A 27,822-nucleotide genomic window follows, 5' to 3' on the forward strand; every position below is an offset into this window, starting at 1 on the left:
CTTATAACTCTCTCTAGTGTCTAAGACTTGGCTACTTCACACATTCAGATTAAGTGCTTGTCCCTGAAGACATTTGAGCTTGTAACACCAGTTCATTCATACCCATGAAAATGTGTTTACTTGATCTGCTCTTCATGATAGAATTAACGTAAAAGTTATTGCAGTTTACGTGACTAAATGTTGCTTCATTGCTTGTCATGGTTAAGATGCATTGGTGAGCTGTGTGTAGGTCGAGACGCGCTCGGATCCCGCGTGGCTCTGGCTAGCCAGTGCTACAGCTCGATAGACCCTAGCTGGACTCCTATGCCGTGAGAGAAGATGCAGACAAAAAAAAAAAAAGATTACACGTAGAACAGATTCCTGGGTAAAATCTTTGAGGATGATTTATTCTTGTCTATTGAGGTTTTTCCTTCTTAGTTATTAATTCACTGGACTTTTTTGGGGGAGTTGACATTTGGGGAGCCATCACCCTTTTGCTCTTCCATTTGCGAAAGTCTGATATTATGTAGGCATAGTAGGTAGAAAAGTGGAAAATCCGTAAAGTACTTATGCATTGTAATTAGCAAAATAAATTAATTTCAACCTTCAGAAGAATAGAGATTATTTTAACTATTTATGTAGACATCACATTTTTCCCCAGAAGTAATTCCCAAATGGATAATAGCTCTTTAGACGTGCATTGCCCATTGTAAGAGCCTAAGCAGGTAATCTCTCACACATTGATAAATGCTGTTGAGAAATATTGAATATGTGAAAAGAGAATAATGATAGCATTCTGATCACAGTTCCTGTTGAGCGGGTTCTCAGCATTGTCTAAAATTGTTTACACCAAATTATAAGATTAACCAGGGAGGAGAAAATATATGTGATTTCTAAGGAGTCATGTTTATGTGTGTAGGCTTTCACACTGTCATCTCCCTGCTCACTTCACATTTACAGCTAAGTAATAGTACGTACATAAATTCTTACATACATTCATGAATAGTAAGAACATCTTTTGTCCCCTCATTTGCCAAAATATGTTTTCATTTAAGCTGTTATTTAGAAGGATGGTCTTCATAGGTAGGACCACATAGATTTATGGTCTTATACTTACATCTTATATTCTACAAGCAAAACTGCTTCAACACAGCAAATTAGTCCTTGATTGCTGTGACAGTAATCAGCCTAACCGTTACTACTTCCTTGGTCAAACCAACAATTCACATGGAATCTCTAAAATCTCAGGATGTCTGGAGTTCCCATCATGGCTCAGTGGTTAATGAATCCGACTAGGAACCATGAGGTTGCCGGTTCGATCCCTGGCCTTGCTCAGTGGGTTAAGGATCTGGCGTTGCTGTGACCTGTGGTGTAGGTTGCAGACGCAGCTCGGATCCGCGTTCCTGTGGCTCTGGCGTAGGCCTGTGGCTACAGCTCCAATTCAACCCCTAGTCTGGGAACCTCCATATGCTGTGGGAGCGGCCCAAGAAATGGCAAAAAGACAATAAAATAAAATAAATAAATAAATAAATAAAATCTCAGGATGTTAATACTGCCATATGAAATGTCCATTTCTTCTTTAGCTCGCAGTGATTGCTCCCTTGTATCATCATTTCTAAACATTGATGTCAGTTGAGGACGTCTTTAAACAGCTAGGAAACTGTTAGACTTCTCTCTTATCCCTCACCTCAGTTAGCACCAGGTTAAATGCAGGTGCAGGTCTCAGTACTTGTTGACTAGTGGAAAGCAGTCAAGTAGAGACAAATGCTGGAATTTATGGAAAGAGCACAGATGCAGGAGCCCTGGAGACGCTGGTGTCAGTGCTGCCATTAGCACTGCTAACTAACAGTGCATCCTTTGATAGCTAATGGTGGACTTTAGTTACCAGACCCATAAAGGGAGACCCAGCTAGATGATAGTTAACATCCTTTAAAACTCTAGTATTCTGTCACTTTCAAGAAAGTGTTCCAATTCCATCTCCTAAAATAAATTCTCTGTAATGAACCTGTGCTTATAGCAACGATCCGGACTTGCAGATTTCCAGAAGTTCATTATTATCTCCATCTCTATGCCAGGTCTACTTTTGCAGCTGCTGCCAGCCTCTGCCTGTGGATGAGCCACAGTTGCCATGTAACAAAATGGGGGGGGGGAGGGTTCTTTCCATATTTGAACATACTTATCTTCCTGTGTGTTCACCTCAACTAATACTATCGCTTCTCCGCACAGCCACCCAAGATCAAAATCTTAAAATCATACTTGGTGTATTAGAGTCCCATCAGGAAGCCAGTTATACACTCAAATTAGGATAGTCTGCAGGGTTTAATACAAGGATTAGTTACAGAGTTGAGGTTAGCTTTAGGGACACCACAAGGGAGAGTGTGGTGTCCGGTGATAGGAAGGGTGGGGTTGTTACTCTCCCCAACTCAGAGGATGTGGAAAGGGAGTGAGGACACGGAACCTGGGGGCAGAGAGAAGGGTAGAGGGCTTTCCTGATGGCACCGTGACCTTGCGCTGAGGGATTTAGCCAGCCAGAGGTAATCTCAAGGGAGATAGCTGTGGAAATCAGTACTTTCTTTGTTCACTCTCTTCTCCTGATGGTCAGCCCAGGCTGAACCCCACGGGAATCCGGAGAACAAGGGAGCCTTTGGTAGGTCATGCAGGTCAGCCTCCCGAGGCGGAGAGGTGGCAGAGGGGAGTAGAAAATGAATCCGGCATGACAAAAGGTGATACCTCTCCCAGTTTTCTTCATCCAGGTGCTCTCGTTACAGCCTCTTTGATCATCTTGCTGTGATGACTCTCTTTGACATTGACACTTCTGGTCCCCTAGTTCTGTCTCTCACTGCCTTTGCCTCAACCAGGGTCAGTTATCACTCTTTCCCTCTGTCATGAAGCCATTAGCAGCGGTGCATCAGCACAAGCCCTTGAGCTAAAACAGCTTTGGTATCCTGGCCACCAGAAATGTAGTCTGCCTGGAGGTGCTTCCAGAGAGCCTGGCTACTCAGTGGAACATGGTGAGAAGCACTTCCCACTGGCCGTCTCCTCCAAGCCCCCGGCCCTTTTAGAGAGGTGCACGAGTCTGTTATTCCATACAGTTACCATTCTCTTATGGTAGCCTTAGGTCTTTCGCCAGTGTTTTGGGGTCAGATCTTCCTGAAGGAGCATCTCAGCATAACCTGTGGTCTTCTGTGGCAGATGGCTCGAGGCATTACCAGGAAATGTTCTTCCAGAGTCCCACACCGACACATGATGGTCCTCCTGGAGCCAAGATGCCATCACCGCAGAATGTGGTGGCATGAGGAAAGCAGTCGGCTTCAAGACAGATCAGCATTGTGATTAGTAGAGCTCAAAAAGCTGTAGAGCCTCTGAATTAGGCAGGATTATCAGTACTTTGATGTAGTCAAATGCAGTGTGACCGGCTGATGTATGTAATTGGCATGAAATGTTTTTCTCAAGGATCTAGCTAATTTCCTCCCCCTGCCCTCAGAATAAATAACAGTTATAACCCTTGCACAAATTGATGTAATGGTCAGATTCTGTAATATGCCTCCTGGTTGTTATGGACCTTACTGATACCTTACAGTATCAGTAAGGTCCAGGTAACATGAACAGCTTTGATAACTTCTAGGCTTTATTTGGATGACATTTGAGCAGAACATTCTTTGATATCCTTCTTAATAAATAATGACAGTATTCTGTACCCTATAGGTAATTAGTATATTCATTCAATATTGAAAAAAAAATGATTGTGACTCTAGCATGTGCTTGGTATAATACTAGATGGTAAGGGTACAAAGACAAGTAATTCATGGGCCTGGAACATATTAGGAACTTAATATGTACTTGTTGAATAAGTTAGATTTTTTAGTTTTTCTTTGTTTTTTGTCTTTTGTCCTTTTAGGGCCGCACCTGCAGCATATGGAGGTTCCCAGGCTAGGGGTCTATCGGAGCTGTTGCTGCCAGCCTATGCCAGAGCCACAGCAATGCCAGATCCGAGCTGCTCTGTGACCTACACCACAGTTCACGGCAATGCCAGATCCTTAACCCACTAAGCGAGGCCAGGGATCAAACCGCAACCTCATGTTTCCTAGTCAGATTTGTTTCCGCTATGCCATGATGGGAACTCCAGATTTTTGAGGTTTTAAAAAAATGAGATGAATCATTTCAGTCCTTCTGCCTCATTCATTCTTACTGTCTACTATGGGATCATACTTTGGAGACTTCATGTGACCTAAATAAGTTAATGGTGGTCTTTGAGGAACTGGAATTATGGATGAGAAAAAAGTGTAGGGTTTCCGAGTTTCGGTGAAAACATAATGAGCATTTTAGTTTGGTGACACATTTAGTTTTTAATCCATGTAAAACAGTCTAGGATTCCACCATTAGCTGGATTGGGGGAACCATGATTCTTAGTTGGCATTTTGGCCTGTGATAATTCTGTTAGTGTTGGATGTGTTTAGTGTATAAACACCTCTTTATAAGAATCAGGTGACTTCTCTGTTCTGTTTTCTTCTTCTCTCAGAAATATTCTTGGTGAATGGTAAAAACCATCAAACTGAACCAAGTAATTGTATCCAAACATGAATAAGAAAGAGTGGGCCTGTTTTTGATGTCCCATTCCAGTGTTAATAATAGTGGGTGACATTTGGCTAGTTCCTGCAGAAACATCAGACCACGTCATGCCATTGAAACTCATTCAGAAAATGACTTTGCTGTCAATGAAGTGGAATCGGATTTTCAAATTCTTGTGTTGTTTTGTACCAAGGAAAATTATTTTAAAGTCAAATTTGTTTCTAATCCAAGATGATTTTCATGTTTATTAAGAATGACAAGTGATATTTGGTTATGAACACAACTCAATCTGTTAAATATTTAGCAAAGATTACAAATACTTCATTTTTTATGGACATAGGACAAAAAATTATAGTCAACCTGAATTGGGCCTGAAGTATTTATTTATTTTTTCTTTTTTGGCTGTTCCGCCATCTATGGAGTTCCTGTGCCAGGCCGGGGATCAAACCTGTGTCCTGGTACTCCAGAGATGCCGCCCATCTCATTGTGCTACTGTGGGAACTCCCAGCCAGAGTATCTTGTGAGAGCTGGGAGGCGTAGGGGAGTGTGGCCAGAAGTCCTTTTGATCATGGTACCTTGTTGATCCTAAGCACCATCTGCTTACTTCTCCATCAGAGAAAAGTCACCAGCATTGAAATCCATTAAGAAAAAATTGGTGTCCAGAGTTCCTGTTGTGGGTCAGTGGTTAACGGTCCGACTAGGAACCATGAGGTTGTGGGTTCAATCCCTGCCCTTGGCTCAGCGGGTTAAGGATCTGGCACTGCCGTGAGCTCTGGTGTAGGTTGCAGACACGGCTCAGATCCTGCATTGCTGTAGCTCTGGCGTAGGCCTGTGGCTACAGCTCCGATTCAACCCCTAGCCTGGGAACCTCCATATGCCACAGGAGTGGCCCTAGAAATGGCAAAAAGACCAAAATAATAATAATAATAATAATTAATTTAAAAAATTAAACAATTTTAAAAAATTTTTAAAAAGTGATGTCCAACTCCATTTCTGGATTGTCTCATTTATACATATGACTTACTGATTATTCTTTTTTAATTTTTTGTCCATTATAAAGCCACCTTCCTTTTAAAGCTTTGGAAACTTATTATAATGGTTTTGCAGAGGATATAGCTGAAAAGACCCTATTAGAGGGGCAAGAAATTTTGATAACTGGGTCTTCATGGTTGAATTTTAGTGTTAGGACTTTGAATACCATCTAGTCTGACGTTGCCTCTTCATTTCTGACCAGTGGTCATCCGTGGGCCACTTAAATGCTTCCAGAACAGGACCTTCACATCTCGGAAGGGGCCTGGTGGAAACACAGATCTGCCTTTCACAGCCTTGTCCTTGGTGTCTGCCCTTGAACAAGCCACATAGACCAAGTTCAGTCTTTCTTTCCTATGACAGACTTCACATATTTGAAGGCAGTTTCTCCCTACAGCTTCTTGAGGCCTCCCATCATTTTTTATGTGATGTGTTTTCTGGATTTCTATTCCCCTGATCAGGCTTCTCTGGATCAGGTGCAAATTTTCAGTTTTAACTTAGAGTATAGTGAGCAGGTTGGGACAGTAATCCCCAGGTGATTTCCTCATTTGCTTCCTGCACTCAGTCATTTGGGTCTTTGTTCTCCTGCTCAGTTTGAGGCAGAATGAAGAGGCGCTTGACTAATAAAGTCTCCCCACTTCCCTGTGGAACCACTTCCTTTGGCCTACTCTCCTCCGTTCCCTGCTTGAAAAAACAGGTGCAAGCTCTAAGCTCCTCCCAGACAAAGTGCCCAATCCAGCTCCCTTCTTTATTCCCCAAGTCTTTTTGACTCTAGAACTCATGGCATTAAAGTCCTGGGGTCTAAATCAGATCGTCCTTTTATTGAATTCTAGTGATAGTGGGTATTGTTGATTCAGAGTACAGAGTGTTTGGATTATTATGCTGATAATAATGCTAATATCTTTTATAGTGCTGCATAGCATTGGCTGTTGGGAAATTTTCATGGTATTTTATGCCTTTTTCTGACTGCCAAAAGGCAGTTACTTGTCTGGCATACTTTTTTTTTTTCGTCTAGAATAAACATGTTTTTACACTTTGGTTTAACATTTGCATGCAAGCATGACGATCATGAGAAGAATTGACATCAAGAATTAGTATTTATTAAGACCCCACAGGCTGCCTGCTGCGGGCTTCTCTCTTTGTAACAGCTCCATCCTTTGAGAACCACTCGGCAGTCTTGCAGCCTTTCCCCCAGTTAATTTAGGAACAGCTGCAGCCCTTGCAAAGTGAAAACTAAATATCCTCTGGGGCTTCAGAGGAGCCAAATTCATTTTTTTTTTCCCCTATAAATTAACTGGCTTCTCACTGTGGGTGTCTCAGTGAGTATGACTCTCTTAATAATTAATACAGTATCATCCTTCATGAAGAGTGTGTGTAGAATAGATTTATTAGGTGGTTTTTGCCCAAGAGCAAGAGAACTACGTATGGTTATTTGAATTTCTCTTCCCAGCCACTTAATTTCTTCTTTGCTTTGGTAGTTTAAACATTTAAGCTGATTGCTTCTTATTAGATTAATTGAGATATTTTATAACTAAATTCTGCATAGACAGAAATATTTTTCCTCTTCATTTTTATACTTGAAAAAAAATGATAAGCAAAAATAAAAGAACTCAAAACCATTCTGATATAAAGGAATTCTAGTTGAAATACGCATTTCTTTTCCCCATTCATGAATGAAAGTAGGAATTATCATAGGTTATAGCACATCCATTTACTATTCAAAAAAAAAAAAGCAGGGAGTTCCCTTTGTGGTGCAGTGGAAACAAATCCAGCTAGTATCCATGAGGATGCCGGCTCAGTCCCTGGCCTCGCTCAGTGGGTTAAGGATCTGGCGTTGTCATGAGCTGTGGTATAGGTCACAGACGTGGCTCTGATCCTGTGTTGCTGTGGCTGGCAGCTTTAGCCCCAATTCAGCCCCTAGCATGGGAATTTCCATATGCCACAGGTGCAGCCCTAAAAAGACAAAAATAAAAAAGCAAAAAATTTTAAAGTAAGCCCTTGATATGTAGGAATTAACTTGTGTCTCATTTCAATTGTGTGAGTTTATGTTTTTAGGATATTGAAGTTTGAGCCTGGAGAGACGTAGTGTTTGATTGGATGGACCCATAATTTATGAAGTTTGTCCAGGCTAAGTTGGAAGATTTAGCTGAATCCACGAGCTTGGGCATGAAGTCTAATGGAAATAGTTTTCTCATGAAAACTTTGGCGCTTCTACTTCATATCATTACCAGTAAATATCCAGTAGGGAATTAGGAACTATGGGTTTCTAATTTGATTTCCTTATTTTTATATGGACACATAATGGTACTGTTTTGGAGTTTTTGAAAGAGATCAAGTTTGATGAAAATAGAAGGTAAAATAAAAACAGTAAGAAAAGGAAGTTATATATGTTTCATTTTCTAAATGTGTTTGGAAATGTGAGAAAGACCCAGGTAGATGAGAGCCTTACTCTATCTAAAATCAACCCCCAAGCTCCTATACCCAGGTCCTAGAGTGGATGTAGTAGCTGTATGTACCCAGCGCTTGACATCTTCAGGGCACTTTCTGGTTCTCCTGTTGGTTTTGCCTCGTTCAAATTAAAGTTTAATTTTAGTAGAGGGTTAGACCTGAAAAGCCTGCTGAAATAGCACCCCTGCCTGCCTTGCTAATTAGAGGGTTTAGAATTGAATACAAAAGTGGTTTGGGAAAAATCAATTTCCTTGGCTATGATGTTTAAACTAGAGCCAGTATCTCAGAAGTGAATGTCACAATAAACACTCTCCAGGAGTGACTTTTGCCCTACCTGAACTGTATTGTACAATTTAAGGGGAAGGAAGGGGAATAGAAGTGAGTATATTACCCAGAATAAATCTCCCTGGCTGTGATTTTTAATGAGGTTAAGCAGTATTATTAATAGAGTGGCTTTTCTTTCCCCATACATTTTAAGAAATGTAATCCGGGTTATTAGCATTTGTCTTTTTAGCTACTTTTATACCTGTTGTATAATAGTGCCACACTTGACAAGAATGCCATTGCTGAGGACTTCTTCCAAATGTCACATATATATGTATTTATATGAAAAATATATAATTTTCTGAAACTAATAATTAAACTAAAATAGAGAAACTGTCTATAGTTATTTGTGCTAGTGATTGGTTTCCTATGGCTGCTGTATTAAATTACCACAGACATGATGGCTTAAACCAACACATTTATTGTCTTGAGGTCTGGAGGTCAGAAGTCTCTAAAGGGTCTCAGTGAACGAAAATCAAGACGCTGGCAGGGGAGTTCCCGTTGTGGCTCAGCAGTAACAAACCTGACTAGTATCCATGAGGTTGCGGGTTCCATTCCTGGCCCTGCTCAGTGGGTTAAGGATCTGGCATTGCCGTGAGCTGTGGTGTAGGTCGCAGACGTGGCTCAGATCTGGCATTGCTATGACTGTGGGACTGTGGTAGCTGCAGCTCTGAAAGAATGCACTCCCTGCCTTTTCCTGCTACTAGAGGCACCCACAATCCTTGGCTTCTGGCCCCTTCCCTCCATCTCCTATGGTGGCCAGTCAGGTCTTTCTTATGCTGCGTTGCCCTGACAGGGACTCTGCTGTCTCCCTCTTTCACTGTCAGGGATTCTTGTGATTACAGTGGACCCACGGGTATCATCCCAAGTAGATTCCCCACAGGGTCATCTGACCAGTGCCCTTAACTGTATCTGCAAAACTCCCATTCTCCCAAGCCATGTAACGTTACATAGTCACAGGCTCCAGGAATTAGGCATCTTTAAAGGAGCATTAATCTGCCTTCCACATTGTTTGACCTAAATTTTAACATGATTTTTCTGGGTGATATCTGAGCAGCTTCCTGAAAGGGATGAGTGTGGAGGCAGGAAGATAGGAAGCAGGAACCCTATGTGGTAAATAAAGGGGTGATTTAGACAAGGGTGGGACTAACAGTGGAGGTGATGAGAAGAGACAGGATCCTGTCTTTTTTTGCTTTGTACAGCCTCACCTGTGGCACATAGAAGTTCCCAGGCTAGGGGTCGAATTTGAGCTCTAGCTGTTGGCCTACACCACAGCCACAGCAACGTAGGATCCTTAACCCACTGAGCAAGGCCAGGGATCAAACCCACGTCCTCATAGATACTAGTCAGGTTAGTTACTGCTGAGCCACAGTGGGAACTCCCTGGCTATGTTCCGAAGGTCATTTGCTGACCTGTTAGATGTGGGATGTAAGAGGAAGAGAAGAATTGCATGGATGGGCCAGTGTTTGGCCTAAATGATAGAATAAATAAGCCACCATTAATTAAGATGGAGAGAACTTCTGAAAGAGCAGGTTTAGGGCTCAAGGATTCCACTGTGGCAGGCTGAGAATGCCTCCTCTCCTAACTGAAGAAGCAGCATTTCCCCATGCCCAGTGGCGATTCCAGTCATGCGGATCTGTCCTCAGCAGGGCCAGCGATGGGGGCCCTGCAGAAATGTCTACCCAGAAGTGGCAGGTTGGCTTCATTTGCTCGCTTCTACTTCCCCTCTGTTTAGCAGGGAGGGGAGGAGGAGCACTGCCTCGTTCATACCTGTTATGCTCTTTTGGGACAACTTCTAGGATAGCTTGAGTTGTCAACAAGTTAGATTTGCTGAGTAAGGATTGGGAGGGCGATAAAGAAGAGAGAACTTCTTTTTTGCCTTTGCAATGATCTTTGGTCTTCCACTGTTTCATGACCTGGACCAGAGAGATTGTTGTGACATCTTGACAAACTCCTCGCCTGCTGCCCATGGCTGTCTCTTGCCAGACCATCCTGAACAGCCTGTGTCATATCTTAATGTGCAGAAAACTTAAGAGAGGGGTGTTTCCTCCAGTATCAAGCCACTGGGACATGTCCTTTTTCTGCAGGGATTCCAGATACTTCCAACCAAAATGAGCTCTGAGCGGCAGTTTCATATTATTACTGGGCTTTTGTTTCTTGTTTCTTGGAATTCAAGATTCCTTTCAAAGGCCTCCTGCCAGGAGATTATGTAGTAATTCCAGTGGTCTGTGCAGCCAAAGAAGCTCTTGGTGGAACTTGAAATAACATGAGTTCATGTATATTAGGAGAGTTTATGATGTCGTGGGTGTTATGTTAAGCCCTTTCGTGGCTTATCCCATTTAATTCTTATAACAAACCAATGAGGGATTATTTTGGCTACACTTTGCAGTTGGGGTAATTGAAGCTACAAAAGGATACGTATTTACAAGTAGGAAATAACGGCGCTGGCATTCCAGCCCGGGTCATCTGACTATAGAAACTGTGCTTCTAGCTGCTGTACTATATTTTCTCCCCAAATTGATCGCCGTTGTTGTTTGTGCTTGACATTACCTGTGTGGTTGGTGTTACCTTTCCCCTAAAAGTCCTGTAGCTGGCTTTCTGTTCCTATGTTTGTGCTTCTCTGAAAAAGCTAAACCAACCTTCCAAGAGAGAAAGGAGTTTCTGGCCAAAAGGGCCGTCTATGGTCCTGCTACTTGTCAGTACCCAAGGCTCCTGACACACCTGGTAGTGGTCGAGAATTGAGCATCACTGTGTTCTTCGTGCCACATGACTTCATCATTCCATTCTCCACTTCAGTTTCTGTTGAACACCTGCCTGCAGCAGTGCCTCTGCCTTGCGACAGACCTTCTGTCCAGAGAACTGTGCAGCCACTCAGTGCAGCACTGAGCTCTCTTCAACTAGCAGCACCAGAAAACTGACTGCTCACTCTGAGAAAATGTGACAATGGCTGAATCAACCCTGGTTTTGCTTGGGAGCCAAGCTAGCTCCCTTGTGTATGACTTGATTGTGATCTTCAGGAAGACATGGATTGTCTTTTTTGTTCGCTGTGGTATCCTTAGTGCCTAGCAGAGTAATTAGTATTCATAGTTGGCCCTGTGTTTCCAGGGATGCAGAACCCGTGAATCCAGAGGGCTGAATGTGCTCAGTAAATTCTTATTGAATGATCAAATTATGTACTACCATGTGCACACACCTTGTAGGGAAACTCAGCTCTCTGTGCTCTAGTAATATTCTTAGGCCATTGTCAGTGCCACTAGACACCACAGAGGAATCACAAACCAACTGAAAGGTCCCATGCTCCCCTACTCACTCAGAAATGGCCATTCTGCACCTACTCCATGGGGATCGTTTGGGTTTAATGTACATCCCATAAAGCCCGGCCCTCGTCCTGACCCAAGGCAGGTGCTTAGGAAATCTAAAGGCTGTCAGCTGATGGAGACCTCACTTAAGAAGTGGTGGAAAAAGAAATGCCCCATGTACAGGAGAGTTGGAGCTCTAGCCTAGAGTGAAAAATGTTTTCTTTGACAAAGTTAGTGAAACCATCCGCTTTCTGTCTTCTGTCACTTTTTGTTTCTCTGAGGTCTTAAATCCATTCAGTGGAATAGAATTATAACCCTTTCCCTGCTAAGTTTTCAAGTTATGTTGTGAAATTTGTTTTGCTCTGGATGCACAGTACTGCCTCCCAAATAATAGAAGTCTGTTTTTGTATAGATTTTTGCACTGTGCTTTGCGATTTCATCTTATCCAGGTCTCCTTTGTGCTGCACATAGGAGGAGTGTTTGTTCAGAACTTCAAGGATATATTATCTTTGATTTCCCCTCCCCTGCCTTCCCCCCCCCCCGAAACTGACATGTTCTGTGTGATTAGACTATTTCTGGCCAAGTAAGAAAGTGATGCAAAAACAGTTTTAAAAAGAATCTCAAACAGAGACAAATACATGTATCCAGTGCTAAACAGTCTCTGGTTTCTTTTTTTTTTCCTCAGGCAAGAAAACTGATCAGTGACTTTGCCATTATCTTGTCCATTCTCATCTTCTGTGTAATAGATGCTCTGGTAGGTGTGGATACTCCGAAACTAATTGTGCCAAGTGAGTTCAAGGTAGGTGAACTTCTGTCTTTTGGTCATTCCTGGAACTCTTTGGTTTTCTTCCTCTTCCCCTGTTCTAGCTGGTTGTCTCTCTCTTTGAGTTAGTTTTGTATGATTATTCATTTCTTTGTTTTTTAAATTGTCTCTTGCTAGGTGCGTATATACATTTTATTTTTTCACTATAATTAAATGCGTGACTCAGACCCAATGCGAGGTTCACATTATACTGACTTTTGTTGAAAGTATCTTATGGTAACATTATAAACTCTACTTTATATTTTTAGTGTATTTAAAAATATCCAAATTATTTTTATACAGTTTACCACCTTGATCCATGTAAAAATTCTGGGATATGATGTAACTGTCATCATCCTGATTTTATGAAGTTGAAATTGAAACTCATAAAAATTAAGTAAAAAGCCCAAGATTGCATTACAAATTGTGTTCTTTTCCTCCTGCCAAACAACCTGCCATAGCTACATACATTTATATACAATATGCATTTTAATTATTCCCAAGAAGATACAGGAATTATCCATTTTGTAAACCTGTTGGTTTACCTGTTAGGTCTGTGCACACCAATAGGTTTACAAAATGGATAATTCCTATTAGGTAAAATTTACATTTTAATAATTAGGATAATTAGGTTAATTTAATAATTAGGATAATAATTAGGATAATTCCCAATAGGTAAAATTTACATTTCAGTCATTTGTAACTATCCCTACCTAATTTTCCATTATAAGTCTTTCATGTACTTTCCAGAATACTAACTGCTCCATCACTGAGACCATGTATAACAAAAATTAAACTAACTGCAGTTTTAGCCTAATAACTTACTTAATGAGAAAGGGATATCTATGTTATAGCAAACAAAATGCTTTTTGCATTTTCTCTGCCAGGCTGTCTTTACTAGCAAAGATGAGCTCTCATTTATTCAGTCATTTGTTCATGTCAATATCTATCAAATTCCCAAGGCCTTATATTGGGGATTTGAAATATATGGAAGAACAAAACTACAATGTGCACATACCTTGTAAAAGTAGTAAAATGTGGGTCGATTCCATGATGGAGTTAGGACCAAAATGAGACAGATGACAAGTATTTTCAGAAGAAAAGTGAGGCTTTCTTGATAGTAAATGTGGAGAAAATAATTCATAGATAGGGTTCTGTTTTAGTTTATTTGTATTGTTCACAGTTAGAAAAACATGAAAAAAGAAAGATGAGAGTATTTAAATAATAAGCTCAACTATAACATATAAAAATATTTGTGACTTTCTTTGTATTATGTTATAAAACGATTTTAATTTGCCAGTAGTAGAAACAACTTAAGTATCAGTACTGAAACCCATGAACAAAATTCATGGTGGTTTTGTCATTTCATGCCTGCCTCCTTACCAAATATCATGGTTGGGTTTTCCTTATGGCTGCCTCTTAAACTTAGGTCAATTTCTTTCATCTTGAGTCTTATCTTAAATCATCTTAACTATGCAAAATGGCATTTACTTCTTTTCCATCCCCTTTTCCATCCTAGTCTTAGTTTTGTTCATTTAAAACACTGCCTTAAAAATAACTTCCTTTCGAAAGTTTTTCGTGAATAATCTTCTTTGTCCAACCTATCAGTAAAAGTGTTCCTATTTTTAAATTTTTTTTATTTTTCCATTTTTTTCACTTATTTATATATATATATATTTTTTTTTTCTACTGTACAGCTACACTTACATGTATACATTCTTTTGTGTTTCTGTTTTTTAATATGTTGGCTCTCCAAATATAAAAGTGTCTTCTCGCCCATTAATGTCTCGCCAAGTAGTCCATATTCATATTGTTTTGAAAAATGTTTTTCTCTTTCCTTCAAGCCAACAAGTCCAAACCGAGGTTGGTTCGTTCCACCATTTGGAGGAAACCCCTGGTGGGTGTACCTAGCAGCTGCTATTCCTGCTTTGTTGGTCACCATTCTGATTTTCATGGACCAGCAAATCACAGCTGTGATTGTAAACAGAAAAGAACATAAACTCAAGGTAAATGTTCCAAACCATGGTTATCATTGCCTGCTACTTCCTTTGTAGTTCTTGAAAATACTAATTGCTTCAAAACCAAGATAGCTTTATTGGGAGTTCTAGCTCGTGTTCCTTAAGACTCACCAGAGTCATAGATCACAGACCCTGGGTGGACACCTCTCCTCAGTATAATACTTTTGGAAGAGCTCATTTAAGCCTGAGAAAGTTGTTTCAAATCATTTTTTTTTTTTTTTTGCTCCTACTAGAGAGGACAATATAAGCTATTTACCACTTAGCCACTGTCATCCTATATCTGATTTTAATATGGTAACTGTCCTTAATGAAGACAAATAGTTTTTCTGAAACTATTGAGATAAAAATATGAGTTTTCTTCTTTAACCTGTTGACTTGGTGAGTTGTATTAGATTTTCTGTTGCTGAACCAAGCTTGCAGCCTGGTAGAATATAGTCCCTTTTTTATATATGGTTGGATTTGGTTTGTTAATATAATATTATAAGATGTAATGTAACTATATTTATATATCAGATTTTTACATCTTTGACATTAAGAATGACATTGGCTTGCATTTTTCCTGTGTTATACTGTCCCTGTCTGATTTTGGTATCAGAAATATACTATTCTTATGAAATGAGCTGGAGAGTATTTCTGCTCCTATTCCACTACCATCCCCTTTTCTGAAATAGAATGTAATAGTCTCTTTATTATGTCTAACATGTCAGTTATCTTTTCGTTGAATGATCCGACAAGTTGTAAAACTATCTGGGCTAGTTGGTTTCTGTGTGGTACTTGTAAAACTGGCAGTCAAAATGTTTTAACAGCTATAAAACATTCATAATTTCTATTTTTCAATTGTAGTAACATATTTTTCTAGATTTTTCCATTTTTCTTCTATTTTAAAATTTGGCATGTTGTTTATAATATCATCATTTGTTATTTTTATAAACTTAATCTGTTATTTTTCCCTTTAAAGTCCCAATATGGGTAAGTGCTTCTCACTTTTCTTGACCAGACTGGTCTTAGATTTGTTAATGTTATTAGTCTTTTCTCAAAAAAAGCAATTTTTACTATATTTATTACGTTACTAATTTTCTGTATTATGTCTTTGTTTTGTGCTAATATTTGCTTTATTTGTTTGGAAGCCATGTTATTAAGTACATCTATATTTATATTTAGTTTACTTTTTTTTTTTATTTTATAAATTTTATTGTAACATAGTTGACTTACAAAATTGTATTAGTTTCAGGTGTGCCACACAGTAAACAGATATTCATTCCTTTTCAGGTTCTTTTCCCATATGGGTATTGCACACTATTCAGTAGGTTATCTGTGCTATGCAGCAGGTCCTTGTCCCCTCTCCATTTTGTATTAGTAGAGTGTGTATGTCAATGCCAATCCCCTAGTTTATCCCTCCCCCAGCCCCCTGCAAGTTTCCCCTTTGAGAACCATAAATTTGGTTTCAAATTTGAGTCTGTTTCTGTTAAGTTCTTTTGTATCATTTTTCACTAGCTTCCACATGTTAATGATCTCATATGATATTTATCTTTCTCTGACTTTTTTCATTTAGTATGATAATTTCTAGGTCCATCCATGTTACTGCAAATGGCATTATTTCATCTGTCATAAACATTTAGGTTGCTTCCATATCTTGGCTTTTGTAAATTGTGCTGCAGTGAACTCTGAGATGCATGGTTCTTTTCAAATTATAGTCTTCTCCGGATATATGCCCAGGAGAACTACCTGGTAGTTCTATATTTAGGGTTTTTTGTTGTTGTTGATGATGTCTTGTGTGTGTGTGTGTGGTGTGTGTGTGTGTGTGTGTGTGTGTGGCTACAGCACAGCCATAGATAGCAATGTGAGATCTGAGCCAGGTCTGCAACCTACACCATATCTCATGGCAACCCAGATCCTTAACCCACTGAGCAAGGCCAGGGATCAAACCCATGTCCTCATGGTTGCTAGTTGGGTTTGTTACTGCTGAGACACAATGGGAACTCCTATATTAATTTTTTAAAGGAACCTTTGTACTGTTCTCCGTAGTGGTTGCACCAGCTGACGTTCCCCTCAACAGTGTAGGAGGCTTCCTTTTTCTCCACACCCTCTTCAGCATTTCTTGTTTGTAGACTTTTTGATGATGGCCATTCTGACCACTCTGAGGTGATACCTCATTGTAGTTTTGATTTGCATTTCTCTAGTAATAAGTGATGTTGAGCATCTATAGATTTTCATGTGCTTTTTGGCCATCTTGACCATCTGTCTTCTTTGGAGAAACATGTGTTTAGATCTTCTGACCATTTTTTATTTGAATTGTTTCAGTATTTTTTTGGCAAAAAATTGTATGAGATGTTTGTATATCCTAAAGATTAATCCTTTGTTGGTTGCTTTTTTTTAATTTTATTTTATTTTTTAAATTATTTCCCCAATACAATTTTTTTTCCTACTGTACAGCATGGTGACCCAGTTACACATACATGTACACATTCTATTTTCTTACACTATCATGCTCCATCATAAGTGACTAGACATAGTTTCCAGTGCTACTCACAGGATCTCATTGCTAATCCATTCCAAAGGCAATAGTTTGCATCCACTAACCCCAAGCTCCCAATCCACCCCACTCCTGCCCCCTCTCCTTTGGCAACCACGAGTCTATTCAAGTCCATGATTTTCTTTTTTGTGGAAAGGTTCATTTGTGCTCTATATTAGATTCCATTTATAAGTGATATCATATGGTATTTGTTTTTCTCTTTCTGACTTACTTCACTCAGTATGGGAGTCTCTAGTTCCATCCACGTTGCTGCAAATGGCATTATTTCATTCTCTTTTATGGCTGAGTAGTATTCCATTGTGTATATATACCACATTTTCCTAATCCAGTCTTCTGTTGATGTTGGTTGCTTTGTTTGCAAAGATTTTCTCCTGTTCTATAGGTTGTCTTTTCATTTTGTTTATGGTTTCCTTTACTCTGCAAAAGCTTTTAGGCTTATTAAGTCCCATTTGTTCACTTTCGTTTTTATTTTCATTACTCTAGGAGTTGGGTCAAAAATAATTATCTTTTTAGTGAATGGAACCTTTTATGTGACTCTATTTCTAGTAAGGATCTTTGTCCTAAAGCATATTTAATTTTGTACTAATAAAGCTGTGGTAACTTTTAATTTTCACTTGCATGATATATATTTTCCCTTTCTGTTATTTTCAGGATACCTTGTGTCTTGTGTCTCTTTGTAAATAAGACATAGTTGAACTTTTGAAAAACCATTTTTACAATCTTTACTTTAAACTATACTGTTTAACCCATTTAAATTGATGGTGATGTCTAATAGCTCTGAATTCCTTTTTACCATATTATTTTTGCTTTCTGTTTGTATAACTTTCTCTGTGTTGTTTCTTTTTTATTCTCCTTTCTCCTCCTGTCTAGGGGATACAGTTTTGTTTTTCTTATTTTCTGCTTTCTACTTTTATTTTTCCTATTAGTTTGGGAGCTCTGTACTTTATCTTTTGGTGATTATGTTGCATATTTTAATGTACATTTTTAGGTTCTAAAGTTAAGGTTAGTATTTTTACCCTTCTCCAGAATAATGTGAAGGGCTAAGGAATGCTTTAAGTTTAATATTCTTTCCTGAATCACATGCTGTTATTACCCAAAGTTTATTGCTACCTAAATTTTAAAATCCAGTTAATTGGATATGGTCAGTATTTTTAGAATTACATACAAGTTTACATTTTCTTTGCTCATTTTCTTTTTCTTCTTTCTTTTTTTTTTTTTTTCCACTTCAGACCTTCCTTTTGGGAATATTTTCCATTAGACTGAATTATTTCCCTTAAACAGTACTTATTTACTAGACTTTAGAAATTCCTTCCTGTGAGGCCCTTTGGGAAGTAAATACTCCCATTTGTATTTGTCTGAAAATGTTCTTCTCACCCTCATTCTTAAAAGATAGTTTCTTTGGAAACTTCTAGGTTGAAAACTATAGTCTCTCCCCCGCCATGCAGCATTTTAAAGCTGTTTTTCCATTATTTTTGACTTCCATAAAAATGAGCCGTCAGTATAATTTTCATTCCTTTGTAAGTGATTGTTCTTTTCTTTTGAGCACTTTAACATCTTTTTGTCTTAATTTTGGGTATTATTATAATTTGCATAAACATAGGTTTCTTTTTATTTTATTTTATTTATTTATTTATTTTATTTATTTTTTTTTTTTTTTGTCTTTTTGCTATTTCTTGGGCTGCTCCCGCGGCATATGGAGGTTCCCAGGCTAGGGGTCCAATCGGAGCTGCAGCCACCAGCCTACACCAGAGCCACAGCAACGCGGGATCCGAGCCGGTCTGCAACCTGCATCACAGCTCATGGCAACGCCGGATCGTTAACCCACTGAGCAAGGGCAGGGACCGAACCCGCAACCTCATGGTTCCTAGTCGGATTCGTTAACCACTGCGCCATGACGGGAACTCCTCTTTTTATTATATATTGGATTATTGGGCCTCCTGAATCTTCCTATCTTTTATTAATTATGGAATTTTGTAAGTCTTTGACTCTTTGAATCTCTAATACATACTTCTGGATTTCCAAGTAGAACTTTATCATATATCCCAATCTCGTGCTCCATTTCTGTTAAGTTGGGTTTTGTTTGTTTTTACATTACTTTTCTCTCAGTCTCTGTGTCGTATTTTGTATAATTTCTTCGGATCTTTCTATTAATTCTTTCTTCTCTTGGTTCCATTCTACTACCAAACCACTCTATTGAATTTTTCCTTTCAAAAATTATACTTTTTTTATATTTAGAAGTCCTATCTTGCTCTTTTCCAAATCTTCCTGTTCAATTTTGATAGTCTCCTATATACTCTTTCTTTCTTTCTCTCTCTCTCTATATATATACACACACACCCATATGTGTATATTTGCTGTCTTCGTGGGTTTGATTCTAAACTTTGTTTTCTTACCTCTTACTCCTAGTGTCTTTCTTCCTCATGTATTTAGTGCTTTTCTTAAAAATAAAATAGTGATTAATAATCTTTCTATGAAATGCTTCAAAACTTTCCAGAGATTGTATTTGCCTCTGAATATTTAGGAGAGTCCAGCCAACCTGGGAATACTTTATTTTTATTTAGTCCTATGAAAAATCTTTTATTATGGAAAAGTTTTAAACATATACAAAAGCAAACAGAATGGTATAACTACTGAGTTATTACCCAAATCTAACAATTAACAATTCCTTTCCAATCTTGTATCATTTAAATCCCATTATGTTATCCCCTTCCTATAATATTTTAAAGTAAGTGTAGGTAGCATTCCATATTATCCATAAATTTTAGACTGTGTATTTGTAAAGGTAATATCTCTTTTGTAAAGCATGAACTCAATACCATTATCAGTCCAAAAGATGTTAATGAAATTCCTTAATATCATCAAATATCCAGTCAATATTTAAATTTACAAAGTGTCATAAATATAATAAGCTTTAAAAATATAATTTATATAAATCAGGATGCAAAAGAAGTTCAAATATTATTTTCAACCTTTCATAAACATTTAGTCCATAGATTCTCCCCTCCATTAGTCCGTTTCCTCTTGTCATGTACTTGTTGAAGACAACTAGGTTGTTTGTTTTTCTATTTATCATTTGCTGCATAACAAGGTATCTGAAAATGTAGTGACTTCAAACTACAATTTATTATCATTGCTCATGTTTTGGGGTTGACGGAGCTCAAATGGGTACTTCTTGCCTGAGGTCTTCCTGCAGTTGCAGTTAGATAATGGCTAGAGCCAGCATCATCTGAAGGGTTGACCAGTATGATTGTATGAAGTGGTTTCTTCATTCACTCATGTGTCTCACATGACTAATACCTTGATATTCTTCAGTGTGTCTGCCTGTCTATCTCTCTCACCACATGGCATCTCATCCTTCAGGGTCTTTCCATGTGGTTAGGCTTCTGACAGCATGGCAGTTGATTTATTTGCACTTACTTCAAGGCAGCTGACTTCCAAGAATTAAGAACTGAAAAATGCAAGTCATTTCTTGGTTACACCTGCAACTGGTACAGCTTTACTACTTTACTTTGCCAGAGCCATTTGGTCAAAATAGTGACAGGGCCATCCTCTATTCAAGGAATTAAGGAAGGACTCCACTGTTTAATGCAGGGATGGCAATTTTACATTGCAGAAAAACATAAATGGGCCAGGAGATATTTTTCCAGCCATTTGTGGAAAGTAAAATCTTCCACATTTGTACTGAGGAATTTTCAATAGTCTAGATAGATCTTGTTGATTACTTCCCTGGAAGCTTGATGAAATTAAATTTGGATGTATCATTTGTAAATATATATATATTATATATTTTTTAATTTGGATGAAATGTGTGTGTGTGTGTGTGTGTGTGTGTGTGTGGTGGTGGTGGGTGGTGGTAGTGGCTAGAGGAATTCATAGAAGGTCAGGACTACTTCACACTACAGTTTTTGCTTAAAGCTTTCTAGACTGCAGAGGTAATACAAGTTCCAGCCCCAAACTGAGTTGTAGATTTATGGTTAGGAATATCTTTGGAGATTCGTGTGTGTGTGTGTGTGTGTGTGTGTGTGGTGTGTGTGGAATTACATCCAGTGGCAAGGCCAAGAAAGGCATGTATCCATGTTGTCTTTCTGAAGGATTTTTTTTTTCTGGTTGACCAACTGAGTATGCTGTTTAGAGTATCCTATTTTTATTTCAGGGATGTGTCCCATCTATACCCTTTCTCCCATATGCCTAGGGTTGGTCTCCTGTGCCTAGAAATCAGATGGTCATTCTAATCCATTCCTTATACCCCAAAGGATTGACATGGTCTTGCAGGGCAGACCCAGGCTCCAGGGTTTACTACTTTGTAGATATTTTCTTTCTTGTTGCCATTATTATTTTTTATTAAAGTATAATTGATTTACAATGTTTCTTCAGTTTCTGTTGTACAGCCAAGTGACCCAATCACGTACAGTTCCCTATGCTGTACAGTGGGACCCCATTGAGCATCCATTCCAGATGTAACGGTTTTCATCCACTCCCTCCTCCTGGCAACTACAAGTCCATGATCTGTTTCTCTTTTGTAGATAGGCTCATTTGTGCCATATTTGAGATTCCACACATAGGTGATATCCTCTGGTATTTGTCTTTCTCTTCCTGACTTACTTCACTTAAGTAAGAATCTCTAGTTCCATCCATGTTGCCACATTATTTTGTCCTTATTTATGAATGAGTAGTAATCCATTATGTATATGTACTGCGTCTTCTTAATCCATTCATCTGTTGGTGGACATTTAGGTTGTTTCCATGTCTTGACCACTGTGAACAGTGCTGCAATGAACATGGGGGTGCATGTATCTTTTTGAATGAATGTTTTGTCTGGATATATGCTCAGGAGTGGGATTGCTGGATCACATGATAGTTCTATATTGAGTTTTCTGAGGTACCGCCATGATGTTTTCCATAGTGGTTGTGCCAATTTACATTCCCACCAATAGTGCTGGAGGGTAATCTTTCTCCACCTTCTCCAGCATTTGTTATTTGTTGACTTGTTAATGATGGCCATTCTGACAGGTGTGAGATGGTACGTAATAGTTTTGATTTGCATTTCTCTAATAAAAGTGATGTTGAGTATTTTTTTCATGTATCTGTTGGCCATCCATATGTCTTCTTTGGAGAAATGTCTATTCAGGTATTTTGCCCATTGAAAAAAAATTTTCAATTGGGTTGTTTGGCCTCCTGGGAGGGCAGAGAGCCTTGATTTGCCATTATTTTTGTTTCTAGTTATTTCTCTTACTTTCTGGCAGATAAGCCATGATCTCTATGAGATATTTTCTGCATTTTGTTAAGCATTTTTAGATGTTCTATACTGGGAGGCACTTCAGTGTGGATTTAGTTTGAAAGGCTGGAAATAGATGTTGACTAATATATTTTATTCTGAAAAACATTTGGAAACATGTACTTACTTTTGGCACATAGTTGGTCAGAATTACTATGCATCTTTGAAGATAAATGCCTATTCTTTTTGCTTTTGACATTTTTCTTACTAATAAAATTCAGAGTTTTGTGTTTATCACATTTAGGATTGAGGAAATACTGAAATTTTATTTTCCTATTCCCTGTAGGAAGCATTGGCCAATCAAGGCATATTAGGATTTACCTGTTAAAATAGTTGAGTGTGTATGAAATGTTTCCATCGCTTTTGAAATTGCTTATTTGAAATCATTCCTTTGAATGACAATAGTTATAGAAGAAGTGCCAGTGTTTTGACACAAATCTAAAGAAACCAGTGGCGATACCATCATGAATCAAAGGCTTTTCACTCTAGATATTGTTCTGCTCAAATGTTGTTAGGAAAGGAGCCTGTGAATGTGAAAATTGGAGATTCTATCTGAAATTATAAAGGGCTCTGACTGCTATGTAATTGATTCAGAAGAGAAACCTGAAGCAGGGGGAGAGATGAAGGCATTGTGATATTAAAGCAGGATGTTTTGGGGTGGCATTTGCTCTGGCTCTGTGTCCCATGGCTGCTCTGTTTGGCATGGGATCTTCCTTTCCACTCTACTGAACAGCTCTGTACTGATGAGGAATGCCAAGGTGCTTGGCTTTTCTTGGCCATCATTTTGGTTAGTTATGTCCTGCTTTTTCCTTGCAGAACACTCAAAAGCAAACCAGGTTCAGCAAGGTCATGACTTCTCCAGGGTCTTTCCCTGAGTCATTGCAGAGGTAGGGAGATGTCTGAGCCCCAAATTTCAAAGCCAGGGAGATGTCTCCCAAGGAATGTGATTTTAAGTGTTATGGATTGGGTGTAGGAGGGAGAAATAATTTAGAATAGAATTAGGTGGTTGTAGCAATAAATTCTCTCTGATCTACTCTATGGTAAAACCCTTAATTTGAGTGCATTTTCTTGGATCATGCCGAAAGGTGCACTGTGTTAATATTTCTCTTCTATTCTTGCTATCATACCTTAAATCTAGTCCTTTTATCCCATGTCTAGACTGTTCTAATGGTTTAACCATGAGTTAATAACCAGTTTCTCTTGCTTCGTTCCAAAAGCAGAAATATTTTTTAAGTGTTGTTCTTATTTGTCAGGCCCATATTTCTAAACCTTTATAGCTCGGCTCTTTAAATCTTTCCCCCTGAAGAGTGTCCATTTGTGCTAGCTTGGGATTTAAGTCTCTTTGCGATATTATCTCACCCTCTTTTAAAATGACTCTCTCCACACACTGTACCATGCCCTGGTCAAATGAACTGTTGGGTTCCCTTCAAATCTGGCACTTCCTTCTGCTGGTTGTTCCAACTCTCCTCTCCACTCTTCAGTGATTATTACTTATCAAAATCTTGCCATCTGTTAAGATCCTCCAAATGTAAAAACTTGCAGTGTAGCCTTCACTCATAATTTCGATTCTCTTGGGTTTGCTCTTATGTTATTACTCTGCAGCCTTGGTCCCATAATGTCTTACGCTGTAGCTTTTTGTGTAATTACTCATCTTCTTTTCTGGGTCAAAACATTTTCAAGGCGAGAACTATGTTTTAGTCCTCTTTCTAGCTCTCATGGGGGCAGCCCATTACAATGATTTCCGTAAGACAGACTTAGTAAATACATTGAAGAATCATATTATCTTGGGCCACGTGTTTCTCAGAGTTGATGCACTGTGTGAGGTGGGTGATAACCAAAGACTATGCCAGCCCATCTCCAGGTCTCATAGTGAATGCTTCCGCTATTCAAAGCCCCCTTCAGATGTCATCACTGCAAAAAGTTTCTGTGGGTTCACACTAGACATAAACACTTCATCCTCTGTACTCTTGGATGTCTTTTTCAAACCCCTGTGGATCTGTATTTAGAGTACATTGTAATTTGTGTACAAATGTGTGTCCCTTCCTGGGGTGGGAGAAATTATGTCATGGTTCTCAGCGTCCCCATAAATCAGCTTGTTGTCTGAATCACGGAGGGTCCCCAGCACATTTATGCTGTGTCTGTGCATATCTGTCTATGGCTCCCACACCCTTGGTTATCATCAGTTTATCAGATATAAACTTTAGACTGTTAGGCTAGTCTTTTGTTCTCACAGATTTTCCCATGAGTTTATTCCTAAATATCTTGTGTTCTGTATTAGCAAAGCATGTACAATATCAAAAGGAACTAAAGTTTCACCTCCTATCTTTGTACTTAAAATAACCTCCAGTTTCAGAAAGTAGAACATCCTTTGGATTTATATCCACGAAGACAAGGACTTTATAAACTTTAAAGGACACACTTAACCTTTTGAGCGTTTATTGAGTCCTTGCTATGAATGGAACACTTGTGTTAGAAGTTGAAGGCAAAAATTGTTCTAAGTAATGGTCTCTGCCTTGAAGGCATTCAGTGCATTTTCCCTATTCACCGTTCATATTCACCACTAGGTCGGAATTGACCTTGCCTTCTTTGTGCTTGATATTCTGCACATACAGTAAAGAATATGCTTCCACATCTGGCTTCAGCTAATAATCTATAAACCCCTAAAGGGCAGATACTCTGTCTTATTGTTTTATCTAACACAAGGCCTAGCATAGGTGTTCAACAAATGTTTATTAAAAAAAAAAAGTTTCCCAAGCAAAAATATGAGCATATGCAAAGGCCCTGGGGTAGGAAGGAACTTGCTATGTTGAGGAACAGATAACAGGCCAGTGTGACTGGAACCTCAGGGGTTAATGTTTCAAGATAATGTAGTGGGAGCGGGACCAGATCACCATAGAACAAAAGTTCTCAATCTCAGCAATAGTGACATTGTGAGTAGTTCTTTGTTGGTGGTGACCGTTCCTTGTATTGCAGGCTGTTTAGCAACATCTCTGGCCTCTCTTCACCAGATGCCTGTAGCATCCTTTCCTCCAGATTGTGGCAACCAAAAATGTCTCCAGACATTCCCACCTGTACCCTGGAGGCAAAGTAGTCCTAGGAAGAAACACTGATGTAGAAGCTTATAGATGGTTTTACAGTGCTTAGCTTTTATTCTCAGTGGAACAAAAAGCCACTAGAGCGTTTTAAGCAGGAAAATGCCACATTATGATAGAGATTTTAAAATGCTTACTCTGTGAGGAGAATAGGTCCTCAGAAACACGAGTAAAGAAGAGTGAAGCAGGAAACTTTTTTTTTTTTTCTTTTTAGGGCAGTACCCACACATATGGAAGTTACCAGGCTAGGGGTCAAATTTGAGCCACAGCTGCTGGCCTACATTGCAGCCACAGCAAGGCCAGATCTGAGCTGCATCTGTGACTTACACCACAACTTGCAGCAACACCATATCTTTAGCCCACTGAGCGAGGCCAAGGATCGAACCTGTGTCCTCCTTGACACCATATTGGGTTCTTAACCCATTGAGCCACAGTGGGAATTACTAAATTCTTTGCTTTTACCTCTTTGGACTAGTCTCCTTAAAATCTCTCTCGTCTGGCCTTTGTGTTTCCCTAGTGCTGTTACTTTAGTTTAAACTACGTCATCCCAAGCCTGGATGATGGCAGCATTATCATGATTGTCATCTCTGCCTCCAGTCTTGACCACTTCCAGCACATCTTCCACAATCCAGCAGCGCCATCCTTCTCAGCGGAAATCTGATCCTATCACTTGTCTGCTTAAAACCCTTCAGTGGCTTCCCATTGCTCTAATGCTAAAGTAATAATAATAAAAATAAAAAATTCTAAAGTCTTCAGCAAAATATCAAAGTTCTTAACTTTTTAAGCCTTATTTCCTACTTTTCCGATCTCCCATGTGCCAGTCCTGTTTAATTTTCTCAAAATGGTATCATCTTTGCCTGGTTTCTTCTCTTGTTTTTTTCCGTATCTTGTCTCTTGGCGGGTTATGGCTCATGTTTAGGACTCAGCTTAAATACCACCCCTATGCAAAGCATCCCTGACTGTGGGCAGATTGAGTATCCCTACCTGGCTCTCCCAGGGCACCCCGAGCTCACCTCTATTGTGGATGTTTAACACTGAGGTATCGTGAATGCCTGTTGGAGTGTCCAGCTCCACTGCTACATTATAAACCACTTGAAGGCAAGGCCTGTGTGGCTATGATTTTACTTCTAGGATCTAGCAGAGTGCCACCGAACAGCTAAATAAACATTCATTCACGTATCCAACAAGCATTTATCTTATGTCCACTCTGAGGTGGGCACTATGCCAGGTGCTGGTGTTTCAGTGATGGATGAAAACACACATGGTCCCAGTCCTCTTGGAGTTTCTGGTCCCTGATGGAGAGAAGCATCATTCCAATAATTATGCAAAATGTGACATTGCAGATATGTCTGGTGCTGTGAAAGAGAAGTGATGGTGCTTGAAGAATCCGTAAGAGAAAGTTTGACCTAGTCCAAAAGGTGCTTGGAGTTGCAAGGTGGTGGCACTTACCCTGAGACCTCATACATTAGTAGGAATTAGTTGAGCGAGGCTGGGAGCAAGAGTGTCCCAGGAGGGGACAGGAGTCGCTATGGCTGAACACTTTACAAGAGGTGGTAACCGGCCAGAATGAACGACCGAAGTGGTCCAGTGTGGCTGCAGCGGGAGAGGAGGGCTGAGTCTGGAGAGGGAACTATACAGAGGCACATCAGGCAGGACCTTCAGGTCATGTTGATGATTTTCCCTTCCTTTTAAGAGTATCAAGTAGTCTCAGCATGGTTGAGGGAGTGCTGTCAAGAGGTACAGAGTAATTATGCATCTCTATAATTATTTTGTCCTAGAACTTTTATTTATTCTGGTGGTTTTGCGGTTACCTTTGTATTCTACTTTCTAAAATCCTGATTCCACTCTCTTGTGTCCCTTTTTGCTTTTTATTTTATTTTTTTGCTTGTCTCCAGCATATCTAGTTCAAACTTGTTTTACTTGAAATGGTTTTAAGAGCATGGAAGTAGCTCAGGGTAACATGCATGACTTTTTCTGCAGCCACTGTTCTTTTGACCCGTAGACCTGGCCAGTGTGCACATCGTTAGGTTATTACAGTTTCCTTGGTGACAGGATTTGAGGATGCTGCCCATTGATTATGATGTCGGTACCTCGAATATAGTCTTAAGTAATTTAGTTTAAATAAGGCTTGTAACTATGTGATATTTCCAGATGTTGTCCAACTTTCCCCTTTCCCCCCAATAATTTACATTTTTTACCAATGAACAAATGCATTTTGATACTTTTGTATAGCTAATTAAAAGTGAATAGTTACCATTTAGAAGAATGTATATGTGCTGTTTGTCATTCACTTTTTAATAAACTTTCATTGAGCATTCACAATACATCATGCACTCTGCTTAGGTGTTCAGGATACAGTTCAGCTGCTCATATTACTTATAGTCTAATGTCAAAGACAGAGAAATACATCTACAATTTCAAAACAGTGTGCTGAGTGCTGTGATAGAGGAAACA

At 39.2% G+C, this 27,822-nt stretch overlaps 1 protein-coding gene across 10 annotated transcripts in view; it reads left to right on the plus strand.

Moving 5' to 3' along the window:
- SLC4A4 (solute carrier family 4, sodium bicarbonate cotransporter, member 4) overlaps positions 1-27,822 on the plus strand; it is a 408,259-nt gene that overhangs the window by 351,555 nt on the left and 28,882 nt on the right. For all 10 annotated transcript variants that reach the window (XM_021100503.1, XM_021100500.1, XM_021100504.1 and 7 more), the window contains 2 exon segments: positions 12,334-12,447; positions 14,295-14,456. In XM_021100503.1, coding sequence (XP_020956162.1) covers positions 12,334-12,447; positions 14,295-14,456 — 276 coding nt within the window.

The sequence above is a fragment of the Sus scrofa genome, chromosome 8 (genome assembly GCF_000003025.6).
Source record: "Sus scrofa isolate TJ Tabasco breed Duroc chromosome 8, Sscrofa11.1, whole genome shotgun sequence".
Lineage (NCBI taxonomy): Eukaryota > Metazoa > Chordata > Mammalia > Artiodactyla > Suidae > Sus > Sus scrofa.